The 19831-nt window shown below is 45.5% G+C and overlaps 2 protein-coding genes across 2 annotated transcripts; both read right to left on the bottom strand.

The window, feature by feature from the left end:
- Nucleotides 1-605: 605 nt before the first annotated feature.
- On the bottom strand, nucleotides 606-4009 carry LOC307075444 (alpha-2Db adrenergic receptor-like; the record flags this gene model as incomplete). The annotated part of the gene is made up of 2 exons (XM_079736026.1): nucleotides 606-1808; nucleotides 3695-4009. The coding sequence occupies 2 exons, from the start codon at nucleotides 4007-4009 to the stop codon at nucleotides 606-608; spliced, it is 1518 nt and encodes a 505-aa protein (XP_079592152.1).
- A 4230-nt stretch (nucleotides 4010-8239) lies between these two features.
- LOC307075783 (uncharacterized protein) lies at nucleotides 8240-15611 on the bottom strand (the record flags this gene model as incomplete). The annotated part of the gene is made up of 9 exons (XM_079736478.1): nucleotides 15494-15611; nucleotides 15072-15130; nucleotides 14350-14546; nucleotides 12915-13978; nucleotides 12431-12640; nucleotides 11545-11668; nucleotides 9987-10220; nucleotides 8796-9003; nucleotides 8240-8564 (listed from the first exon to the last, which is right to left on the bottom strand). The coding sequence occupies exons 1-9, from the start codon at nucleotides 15608-15610 to the stop codon at nucleotides 8240-8242; spliced, it is 2538 nt and encodes an 845-aa protein (XP_079592604.1). The 5' UTR covers nucleotide 15611.
- Nucleotides 15612-19831: the final 4220 nt, after the last annotated feature.

The following is a 19831-nucleotide window of genomic DNA, read 5'->3' as shown; positions in this document are numbered from 1 at the left end:
AAGAATGTTCTCTCCCTCCTCATTCTTGTTTTGTTTACAGCAGTTCAGCCCATCTACTAGCCAGATATGAATTCTTAATGTCTTTGCCCCCTAGCTACTTGCTGTCAACAGACACAGATAATAACAGAGATACAACATACATATATATATAAATAAATAAATATATGTTATACATTACTATGCATAATATCATATTATATAATTGTATACATACATATATAAATACATATCGTATGTAATATAATATTTTATATGATATATTATTATACATAATTGTAATCATACACATACATACATAGAAATATACCTCTCTCTCTCTCTATATATATATATATATATATATATATATATATATATATATATATATATATAAAGCACTTTAATGTCCCCAAGGAAAATAACGGATTAAAGCTGTGTGGGCCAATACTTTGTAGTTGTTTATGTTGGACTGAGACACTAGTCACTTGGAAGTGCATCGCGTGGGCGACATGTGTAAAATAACTCCTCTTCCTAGTGTGTGTTTGTGTGTGTGCATGGAAAGCCTCTGAGGTGAATATTCAGAGTACACGCGCACACACACGTCCAAGCCCTTTGGAAAAAGTGCCCTATTTTCCATTACGGGCCTGACATAAAATCTTCTTGAAGGCCCTTCTGAAGTCTCTGTTGAAGATGGTGTATATGATAGGGTTGACGCAACTGTTGCAGTAGCCAATCCAAAAGAACAGGTTGAAGAGTGTGTCGGGGATCGGACACTTCTCCCTGCACACGGCATGGAGGCTGTAGGTGAAGAAGAAGGGGAACCAGCACAGGACAAAGACCCCCATCACCACAGCCAGCACGAAGGTGAAGCGCTTCTCCCTCATCTGAGCCACTTTGGTTTTGGACAAAGAGACGTGGCCGCCCGGTGGAGGCAGCGGAGAGGGCAGGAGGAGGTGGTGGGAGCACTGGTCCGACGTCGACACCCAGGACAAGGAGGGGCAGGAGGGAGCGTGAGGAGGTGGGGGGAGCTGGAGAGTGTTCGCCGTCCCTTTAACCCTCCCCGCTTCCTCCTCCTCCTCCTCCTCCTCCTCCGTCGCCGCCCTGCCGCTTGCTCTCCTGGAGAACACGCAGGACGGGCTGAAATAAGACAAGGACGAGGAGGAGGACGTTTTGGTCTCGGACTTGCAGCTCTTCTCCTCCAGCTCTATGTCCTCCAGCTCTCTGCGCCGGTGGCCGTCGCCATGGCCGCCCACGATGGCCGAGCTGTGGCGGCACACGGCGCGCGGGCTCTCCGTCTGAAACCAGGACCGGGCCAGGCCCGAGCCGCCCCCCTGGAAGTTCCCGCTGGCGGGGTCAAAGCAGGTCTCCGAGTGCGACGGCCGCCGGTCCATCCCGTTCTTCGCCACGAACACGGTGGAGGCTCTCTGCTTGGCCACGCGGTAGATCTTGCAGTAGACCAGGATCATGATGACCCCCGGGGCGAAGAAAGACACCAGGCAGGAGGAGAGGATGTACCAGGTCTGGTTGTTGAGGAGACACTTCTGCTGCAGGGTGTCCTTCTCGTCCGGCCGGCTCCTGTCCGGTTCCTCCTGATGGTGCATGAGGAGGGGCGGCGATGAGATGACGATGGAGATCAGCCACACGACGCTGATCATGGTCTTAACACGCTTGGGCGTCCTCTTGCGGTTGTAGCTGACGGCCTTGGTGACCGACCAGTAGCGGTCCAGACTGATGGCGCACAGGTGGACAATGGAGGAGGTGCAAAATAGAACATCCAGAGCGAGGTAGAAGGAGCACCAGGTGGGACCAAAGTACCAGTAGCCCATGACCTAGGAAGACAAGAGACCGTTTTAGTCATGTTTTTAGTCATCAAGGGCGCCATCTTGGAGTCGGGGGTCCTATGGTTCCTCTGGCAAGTGAAGGTAAAACATTCACTGTGAGGAAGTGGTTTGAATCTCTTGGCCAAAATCATGACTTCGAAGTGTAGCTGAACCAAACACATTTCACATTGAGGCTGAATCATCATATCGAACAATAAATGTTTATATTAAGCACTAGATTGAATATATTAACCGAATTGATGAGCTGCTGTCCAGACCGGCTGTATAAAGGAACAATCGAGTCTAAAGAGGCCAGATCTGAGAAAAAGCCTGTAACACTCCTTTGTTTAAATACATAGAAACTGAGGCACAAAGCAACATATACACCGCTCTATTGATCCTTTATCACGGTCTGGACAGAATGCACATGTTGTTAATTATGCACAGGCAGTGTGAGAAGTAGGGGTGCAAACCGTACGCGAGTTAATGAGTTGTCTTCTCGTCAAGCAAATTCATCATCGGAAATGGTTTTGCCGACATCTTACAAATACATTACATAGTGGGCTGTGTGATGTATTTTGGCAACATTTTGGAGCATGATGTGTAATTCAATTGCACCGTGAAGCATTCATTCATTGTTGTTGAATGGCTGCATAAAAAAAGGCTAATTTGTCAACATTTAATGGAAGTTTTACAATAATGACGTCCGGACATCAAGAATGAAAGTGAAATGAAAAGCAGCTATAATAAAATTGAAAATCTTCCCAGAGGAACTTTGGGCACACAGTGAATATGAATATGAATACACACAAGAGTATGGTGGAATTTGCTGATATCAGTTTTATTAGATAGCTTCATGGAATTTATTTTAGCTGCCATGCAGTGCTCAATGGGATTTAAATCAAGGTTAAAATTTGGAAAAACTTTAACAATTATAATTTTTGGTATTTCCTGCACCTTAAGTGTGCAGCAAGGCAAAATACATTTGATCAAGCATAGAGCACAAGCCTAAAGGAAAAATAGTGTTTTTCAACCTGGACACCTCTATTCCCCATTTTGTTGGGTATAAGTGAGTATGTTGACAACAATCCTCATTTTTAATTGGTCCAGTATTGAACGGGTGCACTCAATACAACCCGTTCACGGCTGCAATGTATCCCTTAAGGCCAGTAGCGACCTGTCAATATACATCCTCCATCAGTGTCTGGTTTTTGAAATCTGTTAGGCTCAGATTTTTAATATAAGTGTCTGATTACATTAAGGAAAGGTTACCTGGAGAAAATACAACTTGTTTGCTTTGTTTGTTGACCGGGTCTGTTTGTTATATTCTAAAAGTTTGAAGGAGGAATGAGATTGCAATGACAATAGGAACATTGCGTGCAACAGCTCATCTTTTCAGAACATGAGATTTCAGAGCGAGACCTCTGCTTGAGCCTGTCAGTGGGAGCAACAAGCTCTTTTAGAGGACATACTCGATGGAACTATTGGCACCCCTGAGCTGTGAATAGGCTGCTAAGGCTGAGGCACCCTCTCTAAACCCTGGAACATTTTCAAAAATTGCATCAAATGATTTTGAAATTGGGTCAAGGTTGAAAAACCCTGAAATGATCTTTCAATCTGGAGTATAACAACCAATCATGAGCAGAAAGAGAACAGGGAATGAAGCATGTAATGTAGGAGGGGAAACTTTTGGTAGCATATCCAAAAGCAAGACGATCTGCCAACACCTGCAAGACCCTTACCATAACCCAACCTCCTGACTTCAAAAGAGAAATCAGCGAATGGTAATGAGGGTAAAGAACATTTCCATGGATTAATCCGATGTGGCATCCCGTCCTTTACAACACAAAAGAAAACTTACCTTTTAGGTTAATCCCAAAAGAAAATAACCTCACCTCATTGGCCAAGGAGAAGGGTATCACCGAGGTGGCCACCAGAATGTCTGCAGATGCCAGGGACACCAGGAACAGGTTCTGGGGAGCACGCAGAGCTCGGCTGGTGAACACGGCCACCACCACCAACACATTCCCCACCACTGTGCCCAGGATGATCACCGTGACCAGCAAGACGATTGCCGTTGATGCCCACCTGGAGTGCGGCGGTTCAGGATATTGTGGCGAAGAAGGGGCTGTGTGGTTTAAGCCCTCCAAAGAAGAGTTTTGCACCGATACCGTTGTCATGAAAGGTGGCCTGATCGCTGTAATGTCCATCTTGGCTATTCCATCTTGGCTAAGATCAACATAACAACCCCCCCCCCCCCCCCTTCTCTCCTCCCACGCGTATTGATCCTCTCAATCCCTGTGAAAAGAAAGTATTTCAAATTATTATATTAGGGATATTGCAATCTGTCCGACACACAGTCACAAATAAATTAAGACAATGCACCGTGTAGTTGTCGGTAATAGGTTAGTAATAGGTTCATGAAATATATGAATGCATATTTGTTTAAGTTAGAAAGATGTATATAGTTACCTTACTGACAAGAGTGTCATGTTAATCCCAAAAAAATACCAGGTCACCTCAGTAGTTGTGCTGTCTGAGACCAAAAATTGAAATGATGGGCTTGAAATAAAAATTGAAAGATATAATGAAAGATATAAAAATCGAAAAGGATGTCCACTACAAAGACAACCATTTAAACTTGGTAGAGGTCTTTCGAGCAGACGAATTCCGTTCAACGAAAAAAACATAATAAAATAGACCATGAAGATGTTGGATTTTTTTTTTAAAATAAACCAGAGTCCGAGGAGGATGGCTCAGAGGAGGACGAGGAATGAGAGTTTGGCGGAGGGAAGGAAAACATGAGAAAATACTGAGAAGAAGGGAAGCAAAAGAGGTCTCCAGCTCCATGCACAGCCAGCTCAGTGGCAGGATGACACTGCCACTGTTACTGCTGATGCTTCTGCTTCTCCACGGCTGGAACAGAGCGAGCGAGAGAGAGAGAGAGAGAGAGAGAGAGAGGGGGGGGGGGGGGGGGGGAGAGAGAGGCAGAGAGAGAGAGTGAGAGGGAAAGATGAAAGGAGAGTGTGCAAGGAGTGGAGATGAGAGTGGGAGAGAGGCGGCTGGTATGAAAGAAGGAGCAGGAGCAAAACATGAGCGAGTAGGGGTGTAAAGAAGAGTCGGTCATAGTGGAGCACAGGGGAGACAGAGGAGTTGAGGAGGGAAAGGAGGAGTGGAGAGGGAGTAAAGAGGGGGATGAGGAATTAGAAGTGAAATAGAGGGAAAGAAGAAGCTCAGCAAGCGTTGTAAGACCCATGAGATGGGGGCGGGGGGGGAACTTAGTGGAGCTCAGAGGGCTAAGACAAGGGGATGCCAGACACGAGGGAGACGCCAGGCCATTGCAAGGGAAATGTCAGGCTGGCTCGGAGTGGTCGGTGAGCCTTTGTGTCACTCCTGTGGGGAAGCCTCCTTGGAACTAGAGGTGACCGTCGCAAGTTGTGTCGAAGCGCAGCGAATGGCGTGCGCCAATTGCGCCGTGGTTTCCGAGGCGGAGAGGCAATGGCTCTATGCGATGGCTGTCTGTGAAGCAGCAGTGCTGTGGGAGTTTTCTGACAAGCCAATTGATGTGCATGCAATGACACTAATCTGCCTGTGGATTTGAAAACAGCTTTTTAGAGTAACACAGCCAGCAGCAGCACTGTGACGTCATTATCCCAAGGGAATGGGGATGGGGAGCAGGGGGGATAAAAAGCAATCCTACGAAACCACGTCTCCAGTGAATTGTCCGCCTATTCTAGTATCGTCTGAGTAAACACATATTTCATCTGCCACTGCACTCGGTTAAGACGAGGAGTTCAAATTAACTTTTTACTTCTGAAATGGTGGATGAATGCATAACAAGGCCTTATTGTACGCATGTCTGTATGTATGTATACTGTATGTATGTATTTTATGCATAGATATTTTTGTATACGCACACATTTATACAGGTCGATAATTGTATATGAAAAATGTGTGATTCAATTTTTTAAAATGTTTTCATATAATGAGGGGAATGTGAATTTGACGACCCACTGTGCCATAATGCTATCGGTCCCTGCCTCTGTTGCTCAACAGGATGTTTCTGCAACGGAGAGGCCACAGGTCTAGGATCCTCAGTCCAAGTATCTACCTTTAGTTTAAAAGTACTTTAGTGTCTACTGAAACTGCAGCCTCTACTGCAGGTATATACTACTCTTGTTGGTTCTGTCTCCCAAGATGGCGCCTAGGGTGATGCTTCTTCACATTCACAATGAATAGGCTGTGACTCAGCTGTCTCATAGGAAGCCATGCAGGATGTAATAGGATTAACATTTACTCCAAACTTTACTCTAGGCGCTAACCAACTTAAATCGCTGGATTTTCTTAATTTGACCAGCCACATGTCTAATCTAGGATTAATTAAGTATATATTATTTCATTTTATCTTCTACAGCAGAGAGGTGCCATAATCTGTAATTAGTGGTTAAGCATCAACAGCTGCCACTCAGCCAATTACAGACTGATTGCACACATGTGCACTTCTCATTTCATCCCCCTCCAGTGTCCCTGCAACAGCCCACTTCGTGTTAAAATCCCTCATCAAGTTATAACCCCCGTGGCTTGCATTCAGGGTAGTCAGTGATCACTCTACACTCACGGAAACAATCATCTGTCCCTACGCCCCCGGTCACCCCTTTTGGTTCTGAACCGCGTCCAGCAGTGCCTTGTGGGAACTTCGCAATCCAGACCCTGTTCACATGCAGGACCTCAGTGACCACAATGTAAAACGAATGAGGTCATTGACATTTGTGAATGGGCTGTATAGTGTTAAGGAAACATCTTCAAACATACTAATGCAAAAATAAAGATCTAAAATAGAAATAATATCCCGCAATCCATTTGGGCCGCTACTGCAGCCCACTCGCAGGTCACAAACCCCAGTTTGAAAACCATTCATCGTTTTCTTAAATGTGTTTTTCCTGGGTTAGAGTCCTGCCCTCCCGCATGGTGAAAGTGTACCGCTGTAGCTATAACTCTCCCTCTGGGACTGCTTTTAACATTTGACTCGTCTGTTATGTTTTCTGTAGCCCCCACTGATGTTGTCATGTGTAACTGGCGATGAGTCATTGCTTGATATATATTTAAAAAAAAGGCTGGAATATTTATAAAAAGGTTTGAAGTTCTTAATTTCTTTTCATAATGCTCTCTGACATCGAGATTTTCTCGCCTTTACCACTGCACTGGTTGAAAACGCCTTGAGTGGGTGGGTCTTATTGTTTAGACACTAGAAATGTAGCATTGTTGAACAAAAGGGGTGGCTTCACGAAAAGTTACATAACTAAATCAGTGGCTCCAATGTGGACAGTCTGTCTTGATTGTTAAATCTCACTTGCTTTATATGAAAGTGTGAAAACATGTAGATATATCAATCAAAGTATCTTTGTTGCTCAAGTTATTTTGGGGGATGCAACTAACAGTCTCTTCAGGAGCCCTGGCGTATGACATTTGGATTGTAACATTTACAGAAGCAATTATGTACCATGACTCATTTATTAGTTGATCGTTTAGCACCTCTCCTGATACTCATGTAATGAAACAAACATTCCCTCATTAAAGAACCCAATCAGCCATAACACTTGACACAAAGCCCATGGCCAGCACACAGCTGACTCACCCTTGAGCTTAAGTGGATTGCTGCACTCACTGTTTATAGGAAAGCTGCTGATTTCTGCACGACAGCTCTGCTGCAATATAGACATTGGCCTAACCAAAGCCCCCTTCCATTCCAATACACACACACACACACACACACAGTTGGGGTGAGAAAATTTGGATGGGAGTCATAGCTCTCTTACTGACATGGTCATAGAAGAGGCAGAGGCAGCCAGACAGATAAATGGAAAGAGATACACAATAACAACAGACATCGAGGTGAAAATGAGTTCCACGCTGCAGCAGGCAAACTAGTCAGGGCTATAAAGAACAATTTATTTAACCAGGAGATGGCCTGTTTCATGTTCAGGGCACCATATCTCACTGCCGCATGCATGTTATGAATGAACGTGTCCTTTATTGGCAGAGTGTAATGTTGCTGCACAGCGGCAAAACGTGGAACAAAAGCCCAGACTGAAACCGTTTCTTTCCTCCGCTTGCGTCAAGGCTTTCTCGACGCAGAGGGTGGCCTGGTTTCATTGATGTTAGTGCAACCGGGACATCGTACCCCACTTCACGTGACGGACGCTTATCACAACTTTGTTGTGCTCAGTTGACATACAACAGAAGCCTTTTGAACTACCCTTGTCTCCGTCACGCCAGACTGATCCAAAGGAACCAAAAGTAGCAAACAATACATTAAAGTATAGTCTCTATTACATATTGCAAGTCCTTGAGGGAGAGAAAAACGCAGTGATGGCTTTGCAGCACTGTCCTTTACAGCAATGCCCCAGCAGCTTGTGTCAGGCCGGGCCTTGCTCCTTCTCCTATCCACTCTCTATCTCCACCGTCTGAGCCACCGAACACGCGCCACCGTCACCCTGCAAAATCACCAGCCCCCCCGCCATCTGCTGTCCGTGGACCACGATGCACTGCTCTCCCCCCTCGGACACCACCACCTCCACCAGGTCGTGCTCGTGCTCCGCCCCTTGGAGCAGGACCTCTGAGGCCAGCAGCAGGGGGGCGGAGCTCTGCCCGTCGCGAGCGTCGCCCCCCCCGCCTAACGTCTGGACGTAGACCACGGTGTGCTGGCCTCCGTGGGGCGGCGACGCCCCCAGACCACGCCCCTCGCCCCCCGCCTGCCGGATCCTCCTAAGCCCCGCCCTCTGTCCCCCACCTCCCCGCTCCACCAGAGGCCTCCTCCTCCCCCCCTCCTCCGATCCCTTCCCCTTCCTCCCTCCTCCGACCCCTCTCTTCCGCTCGGAGGCTCCTCCTTCCTCCTTTTCATCTCCATCGTCCCCGTCCTCCCCCTCCCCCTCCCCCTCCTCCTCCTCCTCCTCCTCCTCGGTTCTCCGGCGCTTCTTGGGCCGGCCCCAGACAGGCCTGGGGTGCGGGTGCGTGGCCTCTGCCCCCTCGGACCCCTCGCCCAGCCCCTGATCCCCCTCTGCGCGGTGGCAGTCCTTGTAGCGGGCCTGGTGCCGCAGCAGGCTGTGCCGCAGGGTGTAGGACGCGCCGCAGTGGCAGCGGAACGCCTTCTCCTTCACGTGCGCCGACTCCATGTGCCGCCGCAGCTTGGTGGCCAGGATGTAGCCTGTAGGGGGGACCCAGGAGAGTGCATGGGGTGAGGATCGCACCATAGGGGAAAAGGCCTTAAGGCTCAGTTATGGTTGGACGTCGACACAACGCAAGGGGGTTTACGGAACCATTACGTCCTTGCGGACCCTCCTTGCGTCCACCGCAAGGGCCTGAAGTGCGCCTCCCAAAAATTGTAACCTCGCGTCGCGGCGACGCAGCAGCAAAGGCTGTGATTGGTCCGCTCACTAAAACCTGAGTCAGAACAGAAACAGGTGTAAGTCTGCGTGGTCATTACGTTGTGTCAATGTGGAACCATAATTAAGCCTTCAGTCTCTAGAGCTAGGGTGCGTCCTATAGCCTGGAGGCTCATCTAGGTGAGGATGCTCGGTTTCATACCTATCCAGTGGTGGTTTGTCTCCTATATCCTTGATGCTTGTCTAGTGCTTGTCTAGTGACACTTGGTCACGCTTATTACGCAACTAGTGTTGAAAAGAGGTGATATGAATTGAGGCACTGAGGCACTGCCGGTTGCCATGGGGACAGCAAACGAGATAATTAAAACAGGGCTGCATTTAAATGACATCATTAAAACTCACAGGTTTGTCCGAATACATTTCCTTTAAATAAAATGACTGATCGCGACCAAATCCACACGGCCAGAATCTCTGGCCCTATTTGACTTTAGTCATTGTTACATGGAATTAAAATCGTTTCACGTCACGTGAAGGCGACATATTATGCCACCAGGTGTGAGTCTGATCAGCCGTTTTACAAGCCGCTTTTGAAATCTGCCTCTTCTGACACCACAAGGGGGCGTGTCCACCTGTATACGTCCACGTGTACACCTGGATAGATCTGTCCAGCGGCCTTCCCAGTGCACGGTAGCAAAACGTTGCTCATCTACCCGTCACACATCTAGGTACACATACACGCCCACTTGTGAAGTCAGGAGAGGCAGACGCCTTTAAATGAACGAGCATGACGACCCAATGCGCAGACCTTTGCCACAGATCTGGCACCGGTGGGGCCTCTCCCCGCTGTGCAGCCTCTCGTGGGCCCTCAGGGTGTGCGGGTCCCTGAGGGCCTTGCCGCAGTAGCTGCAGAGGAACACCTCCCCGGTGTGGGAGAGCATGTGCCGCCGGAGCTCCCGCTTGTGGGAGAACCTGCGCTCGCAGCGGGAGCAGGGGAACGGCTTCTCCCCGCTGTGGATGCGCTGGTGGTCCTGGAGGTTCCCTGGACGGAGCACAGCGCGTCACAGGCATTCACGTTTAGAAACAGACCGGAGCAAGGCAGAGGAGATGTAGTGATACCGTTTTGAAACATACAGTACAATGGGTTTTTCCTATTTCAGATATATATTGATATTTCTCTGTGTCGGAGAGATGTGTTAAGGTTCCCTGCTGGCTGGTGGATTGGCTCAGTTAAGGGTGGGAAAAGATTGGTTGGATTGCTGTGAAGCCAGCTTTTTGTTAATTGACAATTTCCCCCTTGCAGAAAAATCATAAGGACAGAACCTCGATCCATCATATGGACTTAAGAGATTCAAACAAAGATGACCGAGATGCTAGAATCCGATATGACAGGTGAACTGAATAGTGCCATTGTATTCTGTGCAGAGTTTCAGGATAGGTGGTGGCGGTATACTGACTGAACCTTCTTTAGTCTCGGGGGCTAATCATAAAGCAATCCAGCTCAATCATGCTCCAACTCCTACACCTCTTCAGACTGCACACTGATTGGCCGATGGGAGGATTCCATCCGTATCGTTTCCTAAATGATTCCGCTGGTTCAACCGTGTCTTTTCTTGCTTTTCCCTTCCCCAACGCCCACAAAACCCGAGTTATAACAAGTTGCCTTATATAGGAAACTAGGAAATGTACAATTATTTATTGATGACAGAACCATTGGGAGCCTATCACAGTTCACATATATCGCAGTTATATAATTCATCGGCAATTCTCATTCTAAATAATTCAATTGATGAGTAATTACATGAAACGACATGTCATGTGTGGGAAACGCTCAATTATTTGCCAAACCGTAACCTTTCCCGGGTCCTTGGTAGATATAATTATTTCAGCACATGATTCCTAAATAGCAGGTTTGGTATTTTTCTGATATGTTCGCCCTTTTGCAGACTCTCTGTGTCGTGAACTTTCTTTCTCTCTCTGCCTTTTGTGTTACAGAACGTCACATCAGTGGATCAGCCATTCATCAAAGAATACCACTAACTCAAAATCTTAAGCCGCACTACCTTCAAACGTTGGAAGTCCTTATTTTTATCCGAACTAATCCGATGCCTATTCATAGAATTAAAAAAACAGTTTTTATTTCAAGGGACCTTTTCCGAAACATTGTAACTACTTCAATGGTGTACTTTGATTTGATGCACTTTGATGATTGAGATCCAACCCTCGCATTCATCTTAAATATCAATGATCTGGCACGCATATTGGCTGAAATAATCGCAATTACATTACTTCCCCAAACCGTTCTGCCCTAGCACAATGGTTCATGTTGAGGACGCGGCGTGTGAGAATGGTCAGCGTGACGGTACCTTTCTGCCTGAAGGCCTGTCCGCAGTGCTGGCAGATGTGGGGCTTCTCCCCTGTGTGGAGCTTCATGTGGTTCCTCAGAGAGCCAGAGTTAGCCAGCCACTTGGAGCACACTGGACACTGCAACTGGGAGAGGGGAAGGGAGAGATTTTTAAGTTTTAAAGCTACACTCAACACTGCTATGAAAGAAAACTATAATAATGCTGCGTTCCAGGGACACTTTTTAGCCAGTAAGTTACTGGCTGTAACTAGGAGTACATCGATCTGGTACGAGTTCACGGGTAGTGAGTTGCGGGTTTGACTGCCGTTCCAGGGCACTTTCACGGGCAGAAGGTTGTGAAAGCACGGATTATGGGTTGCCTGGAACGCACCATAATCTCATGTTAAAACCATGGGAGTTTTGGCACACAGTAGAGCTAGATAATTTTGTGAGCAAAATATTTACATTTACATTAACATTGAAGGCATTTAGCAGACGCTTTTTTCCAAAGCGACTTACAAAGTAAATTTGTCATAAGAAAGTGAAACAATGTATCGCTGTTGGTACAATAAGGATGTTCATAGAACCAAGTGAAAGCAATAACAATCACTACGTTAACCCATTCCCGGGGACCGCCTTCATTGTCGGGGTTAGGGTTAGGAATGGGGGCATGTTGGAACGGGGGCACATCGGAATGGGGGCATGTCTGACTGGCAGCATGTCGGAATGGCAGCATGTAACCCCATTCCCCGTATACAACAAAGATCGCTAGGATAAGATACTACATAACTAAGTACTATAAATAAACACTGCATACAATATGTGCGTACATTAAGTACATTATAGTACGAGAACACGGTTGGGCTTGTGCTAAAGGTGGACGAATGAGCGCTTGAGTTTCCCGGTACCTTGGGAGACTTCTCGTTCAGCCTGCTGCTGCAGTAGTGCAGGCGGTGGAGGCGTAGCGAGGGCCGGCGGGCGAACGCCTTCCCACACAGGTCACACACGTACGGCTTGTCTCCCGTGTGCAGGACCATGTGCTCCCGGAGGTCCCTCTTCAGCCCGTAGCTCTTCTCGCAGTGGGGGCAGGAAAATGGCCGCTCCCCGCGATGGCTCATCTGGAAACCAATAGGAGAATTGAATATCAGATCATATATGCCTAACCGTACTAGACAAAAATGTAACGAAGGGAACCAAACACACAACTTGGTCCCTGACACAACTTCTTAGTTGCACTCACAAGAGTGGTATTATTTCATACTTACATACTTAAATATGTTCTTTTGAGTTATAGCATAGGAAAAAGAGTGTATATCTTTTATAACTCAAAAGAGAAGCAATTTGTTTGTTGCATTTACACGCACAAATCAAACGCGCACAAACTGCCATTACCTGATGGGCTTTGTAGCTTTCAACAGAGGTGTAGCTTTTCCCACAGGTGTCACAGCAGAAGGGCTTGGTTTCGGAGTGGGTGAACTGGTGTTTCTTCAAGTGGCACAACTGGTAGAACCGTTTCCCACAGCTGGAACACTGGTATCTCCTCTCCCTAGCAACCACATCAAACATCTCCGATGGCCCTGCCAGCAGAGTCTCCCCGGCAACGGAACCCACCTCGTCTGCAGAACCCGTCGTCTCCATGGAAACTGTCTCCGTGGAAACTGTCTCCGTGGCAACGGGTCCGGCACCACTCGCGGCCGGCTCACCGGGGCCCTGCACATCGGTCTCGGCGGTGCGTCCGTCTCCCCGGCCGTCCGTTGGCTGGCCGGCCCTGGGGCCTCGGTGGCCGGGCAGGCTGTGAACTCTGCGGGGCTTCAGGGCTAGACGGGAGCTGGTGCGGACGGGAGCACGGGCAGGAGGGGGTCGGGGGTCGGTCGGCCTTTCTGTCACGTGCACGCAATGTAGCTCCTGTGCCTGGGGTTCCCCGCTGGTGTTGCCGGACTCTGCGGCCGGTACCGGTGTGCGTTCCTCTCCTGCCGTGTCGGTGGTCTCCACAGCAACTGTTATGGTTCCAGGGACCAGATCTAGCGGGACACTGTTGTGTAGGTCTGGGTTGAGGATGGTTTGAGCATCGGTCCGTGCAGCTGACAGATGCTGCGAGTCCGTAGACGTGTCTGTGCCGCTGGCCGTCATCTTCTCGGCTCCCCTCCTCCTCCTGTAGTGGACTGGTGGAGTGGACTCGAGGCCTTCGTTCTTCTCCTTTCCTCTTGTCTCCTTGGTCTGCGATGTCTCCCCTAGTGTCTCCTTGACTTGAGGGATCTCCTCTGGTGTCTCCTTGACCTGTGACGCCTCCTTTATTGTCTCCTTGACTTGCGGTATCTCCCCTGGTACCTCCTCTTCTATCCCCACACTTGACGGCTCGAGCAATTCCTCCTCCCCCTCGTCTTCATCCTTCAGAGTTAGTCTGGAAGAACGGCCTTTTGAACTAAGCCTTTGTTTCATGCATTCGATCTTTAAACCTGTCAGGATCAAAAGGAACAAGATTTCAAAAAGAATATTTGCACACTTTTTAAAATTCCCTTGGATATATTAATGAAGAATTAGAACTCAATTTTAGTGAAACCCTCTGAAGATAAAATATATTATCTTTTTGAAGAATGAAGAAAGCATTTTTCAAGGCCTAATTTGACACTGTGTCGAAATAGGGCCACCCTCAATGTGCTTGACATCTGAGCTTTGTATATCAAGCCAATTAGCAACTCTTGGTGCTGACTGACCTTCAAAAAACTGAAAAATATATCAAACAAGACCTTCTAGGATAACAGATCATTACATTGAACATTTCTTTACACTTGAATTCCCATGCAAGTACATGGGAAGTACCCAGTACCTGTGTTTTTCTGAGTGCAGTGGTTCTCAGACTGGCTCTGTGGAGCCGCTGCAGTAACGCCGGCGGCTCTGCAGCGGCTCAGCAACAGCTCAGATCCGGTCTGGATTTGTTGGCTCACACGCAGACGCGCACCTCCACAGCCACCCCCACACACCTCCACGTTCTGCCTGGCCTTACACAGCGTGTGGCTGGCAAAGCTAAACGGAGCAACAGTGACAGGATGAACATAATCAGACACCATTAAAGCCATTTCAATTCTAGGGCACATCTTTCTGGAGTTCAGGGGACATTTGGACCTGAGCTCTTGTCACTTTGAGTCCCAAGCGTCATACGTACTCCTAATGGATTATCACGGAAATCACGAAGAGGTCTGGCAATTTGTCTAATGGGGGGGTTAGCGATGGGTTCCACCCTTAACCACCCAGGGACTACAGATGAAAAATAGTTTGTATAACTTAATCTGGTACATTTACATGTCGTATGCAATGGACATGCCGATTGATGTACACTGTCCCTTTTAAATAAATAAATGAATAAACAAATAAACAAACCATGTCTCCTCCTCGACCGACCCTGGGTGGAAGTCAATAGCTGTCACTATATCCTAGTTAGCTACCTGATCCAGAAGACTTTGAAGTCAATAGCTGTGACTATATCCTAGTTAGCTACCTGATCCAGAAGACTTTGAAGTCAATAGCTGTGACTATATCCTAGTTAGCTACCTGATCCAGAAGACTTTGTCCAGCAGAACTTCCTCGTCCGCCGTCATCCCCCTTGTTTCCTAAGACAGCAAAAACACACCACAGACCTTCAGGTTACTGCATGTGGCGCCTCAATAACACAACTAGTATTACTAACCTGGTGTGTTTAGCTTACACATTGCATGCTTAAACTATTGTTTACTCTGTACTGTCCTCTGTTTGTAGATTCGTCCACATTCGTCCACAATGTTTCCTACACATTAATTACTTGTAACTCGTTGACCATGCTTTGTCACACCTGTGTCACTAACATGTACACTATTATGGCGGTATACATTTTTTGCCGCCAGTCTTGGCCAGGACTCCCTGGGAGAAGAGTTACTGTAGCTCAATGGGACTTTTCCTGGTTAAATAAAGGTTAAATATAAATAAATAATGTTCACCTCTCTTGCGTTGGTGCTGTAGGTCTGTGCTTCTGTGGGGCAAGCATCGAGGGCCGCTGGGTCATTTCCTCCAGGGTGACAGTTAGAAGGATCACAGTCAGGCTCATGGCTTTTCATCCAGGACCACTCAGTGTCACCTTCTCTACCCAGAATCGTTCCTGCATCAAGGCATCGACCCACCCACCACAACCCCAGCCTGCCTTCAGAGACCCTGGATGGCCCCACAGCAAAGCCTTTTGGCAGCAGGGACGATAGCAAGGCCATGAGAGGTGACGATCCAAGGGGTGTGTCATGGCTGGCCATTAAATCTTGTTGAGAAGAAAATAAAAAGTTAACACTACGTACAGTCCTATTCTCCAGTTCCACAATCTATATTATCATTGTCCACAACATTATATTGTGGAAAATGAGAATTGACAACGTAACTCGATTATACAAGAGTAACTATAAGACGTCAAAGCAAAGGAATCATGCAAAGCTATAAGAGCACAGTGTGTGTAACAAGTGGTAATTTGGCAGTGCACATTATATATATATAGCGCCATGGCTCTTTTGAATGAAACAATAGTAAAATAAATAGATTAATAGAAAATAAGATAAGAAGAGATAACTTCATGTTAAAAAAAATAACGAATAAATAGTAAATAAACAGGCAACGCAATCTCAGCACTAACTCAGGGAAATACAGTTATGGCCAGCAATCTCAGCACCCTGGCTGTCAGTGGGATGGCTGTGAAGTGATTAACTGGTAAATCAATAAGGGCGAATGGAGGTGAAGCAATTTACGTTCAAATTAATTAATCTGTATAAAGATATGTGTATCACATTTGTTAAATACAACGTTTGCAGCAAGCAAAGCTACCAGTAATAACAGAGGCTGTAATGTAACGTTAGTTGTTTTAGCGCTATCAGCTATTCGTCAACTACGGAGTGATTAAGTTGATGCTAAATACCTGGGTTGGTAAAGGTAACTAATCAACTCCGTCGGAGTCAGTGTGTTTTTTTTTTTAAATAATTATCGAATATTCTTCAAGAGAAACTCTGGGAAAGATCACGTTTTACAGCATAATTGCACAAGCGGAAGTGCCCTTTGTTATTTGTCCGACGGGAAAACGAGTAGCGATATGTCGTTCCTATTAATGCATCTGGGTGAATACATGGATGAATAGCATTCCTAAAGTAAGAAGCCCAATGTTGGAATGTTTTTCATGGTTTTCATTGGAAATAAGCACCCTAGGAAACACGTTTTCATTATGAAAATCTACTGAGAGTAAGGATGTATGATGCCTTTTTTTTTTTTGTGAACACACCATTATATTTAGGCATACATACCATATGATTATCGTACAAATATTGGCCTGTAACGTAGGCTACTATAACTCATTATAACTCACTAGAGGCCGATGTTTATTATTGTTATATTTTGTGAGGATACAAGTAAGGTGTACATCGCAGGGAGAGGTAAACTTAGAATGTTATGCTTTTAAATAGCTAAGAAAATGTAACGCTTTAAAATATCTAATTTCAACCAAATATTTTAGTTAACCCATTAAACAGAGACAGTTCTCCCTTCATAAAAAGGTTTTGCATCAATTCAATGTTTACATTATAGTATATTTGATAGTCCTTAAACTGTAGATGGCAGCAAAGTAATTTTTGCTGCCATCTACAAAATCTTTGCTGCCATTCTAAAAACGTATGTGTTTTTGTTAGAACTTTAATGGCAAATCGAATACCTTCTGGAGAAAAGCTACACAGGCCATACAATAGAGTCAACCTACAATAAGTACACACACACGCACACACACACACACACGCATACACACGCACACACATACAGCTTTGTTAAGCAAAGCTTTGTTATAAGCTTTTCTTACAAACTCACAACAGCATCCCCTGGGTGAAATTCCACCCCTACCAACCTTATCTGCAACCACTGCCTGTCCCACTGGTTGGCGAAACCCCTTTTGGGATCATGGCCTTCTAATGACTGAGGTACAGACCATTCTGGGAGTAAGCACCAAGAGTGCCAATTCTATTGTCAAATGAACAGTAACTCTCCACACTCTGTAGTACGTCACTACTGCCGACAGCATCACTCCATTCACTCTCTCTGTCTCCCCAATCAGATGACACCATCCAATTCACATCAGGTCTCATTTCCACAGCTTAGAAAACACAACAATACTACATACTCAATTCTTAAATGTTGTTGTGTAAATGCAGCACAGAAATTCGAAAAAATAGGTTTATCATGATATATATTCGTAATTCTGTTGCTAAAGCAATATGTTCAATTTTAACGCATGCAGTATTACCGTAAACTAACAACCGGTTCACCAAGAGTACTTCTGCAGCAGTCTGGCATTTATACCTTGAAGACATGGATTACAATCACAGAAACAAATGTGTGGTTGTTTTAAGAAGTTATCTGATGCTCCGCCATCAATAGAGGGAAACTCTTTGAAGCGGTTTCTCCAGGTGCACATGCATGTTGGTAGAGCAAGGGGAGAGAGGTTTACTACACACAGATATACACACAGCACACATACACACCACCTCACTGCAATCAAGCCGATTTTTAAAGGTTATTTCAACTTGATAGTGAATTGTGATATGGAATTGAAACTGCGAAAACAGGATTAACTAGGTAGGTACTCAATCATTTGAATTAGATCGCACTATTTTCAGTTGATGGTAAGAAGTGACATATTTGCAAAACAGTATGGGAATAACCTAATACTAATTATTATTATTATTATTATTATTATTATTATTACTATTTGGTTGGTAATACATACCTTGTGTTTATATGATGAAATAAGTTGTTATTCAACCTGCTAGTATTAAGTAGATAATCCGATATATCAACTTGATGTATGGTTCCATTATCTAAAATACTGATTTTAATATCGGTATATTAGGAATTATAACAAAATAATAATACATTAAATCCAAAAAAGAAAAAAAATGTTTGAATCTGATAATCTGTTTTATTATACTTTGTATAGCATGTATGGTGGTTTAAAAATTAAAAGCAAATCTGTTGACATGCCCATTTTTGTTATTATTGAAAGAAATGCTGCCTTATTTCCAACAGAGACTAGGGCATAAAGAGGCCTTCAGTAAATGCCATCTGTGGTAGCAAATATTTCCTCTGTGGCGAGAGAGTGAAGACAATCAATTTCTCTCTACTTGGCCAACAGATCGATTTTGGGTGAACCTCCATTAGTGGGTTTACAGCATATGCCAACTAGATTATACACACGTGCATAAACACACACACAAACACACACACACACACACACACACATATATGCACATACTCACACACCAATCATTATACATGAAGTTATCACTATTCTTTTGCCAATCAATGGAGTGAATTATAAATGGTTTCTCTGGAGTTGACAACACTACTGGCTGCTCAAAATCATGGTGAGGATCCTCTTTTTCTTCCATTGTTTAAAAAAGGAGTATGGTGGTCACACAAGTGAAGTCACTACTGCGTCTGATTCGAGTTTGTCTGCATTATGAACATTACCCAAGTATTTTCGTTTTTACATGCTATACATTTTCTGAGTCTTCCACTTAAACAGCATCATGAACTCTGTAATACAAACATAAACATACACAATGTAAGCAGCGCTCCAATGGTATAATTTGGTCAAAGGGTGTGTTCTCGAAGGCCGGGGCTAGAAAAAGAAAGGTGTGTTTACGTTTGCCTGCAAACCGTTATCCGGGGAGGCGGTGGCTGGGATGGAGAGAAGTTGTTAAAAGAGACCCCTTTCAGTCACCGTGGCAGAACTGATGGCATCTGGGCCCCCACCCTGTTTTGCAAATAGAAATGTGCAGTAATTACATTATTCCAATGACGCAGCACTATGTCCTATTTCCACCGGCTGGTGCCATAGAAACAGTGAGTAGGCGGAGGACCTGGTCGACAGGTGAAAGGACCATTTGTTTTCTGTACCTGGAATTTTTGGGTGCTGATCCCGGAACATTTGGGTGGCAACCCGGCTGGAATGAGTGGTTTGACTGATCCCTGTAGTAGACTAATTATCTCATTTATTGGAGTCAAACATGCCTTTGACCAGGACTGCGTTTATACATGATGTGTGTATCTAAAAGGTCAAATATGTCACCTACAAAGTATCACCATCAAATTATTTTTGTTTGACATTCATAGATAATAAACAAACAGGTATATTTAAGTATCTGGCGCAGAACTGCATCACACACCCGTTTGGACTCATGCAATATAACAGGTTCCATTCATCAAAGGAAATTGTGCAAATATATATTTTAAACATTTTATTTAATGTAGACATTCTTCTC

The sequence above is a fragment of the Pollachius pollachius genome, assembly GCF_949987615.1.
Source record: "Pollachius pollachius genome assembly, chromosome: 5".
NCBI lineage: Eukaryota > Metazoa > Chordata > Actinopteri > Gadiformes > Gadidae > Pollachius > Pollachius pollachius.
The sequence above is the reverse complement of the archived record's forward strand: the minus strand, read 5'-3'. Positions and strand labels throughout refer to the sequence as shown.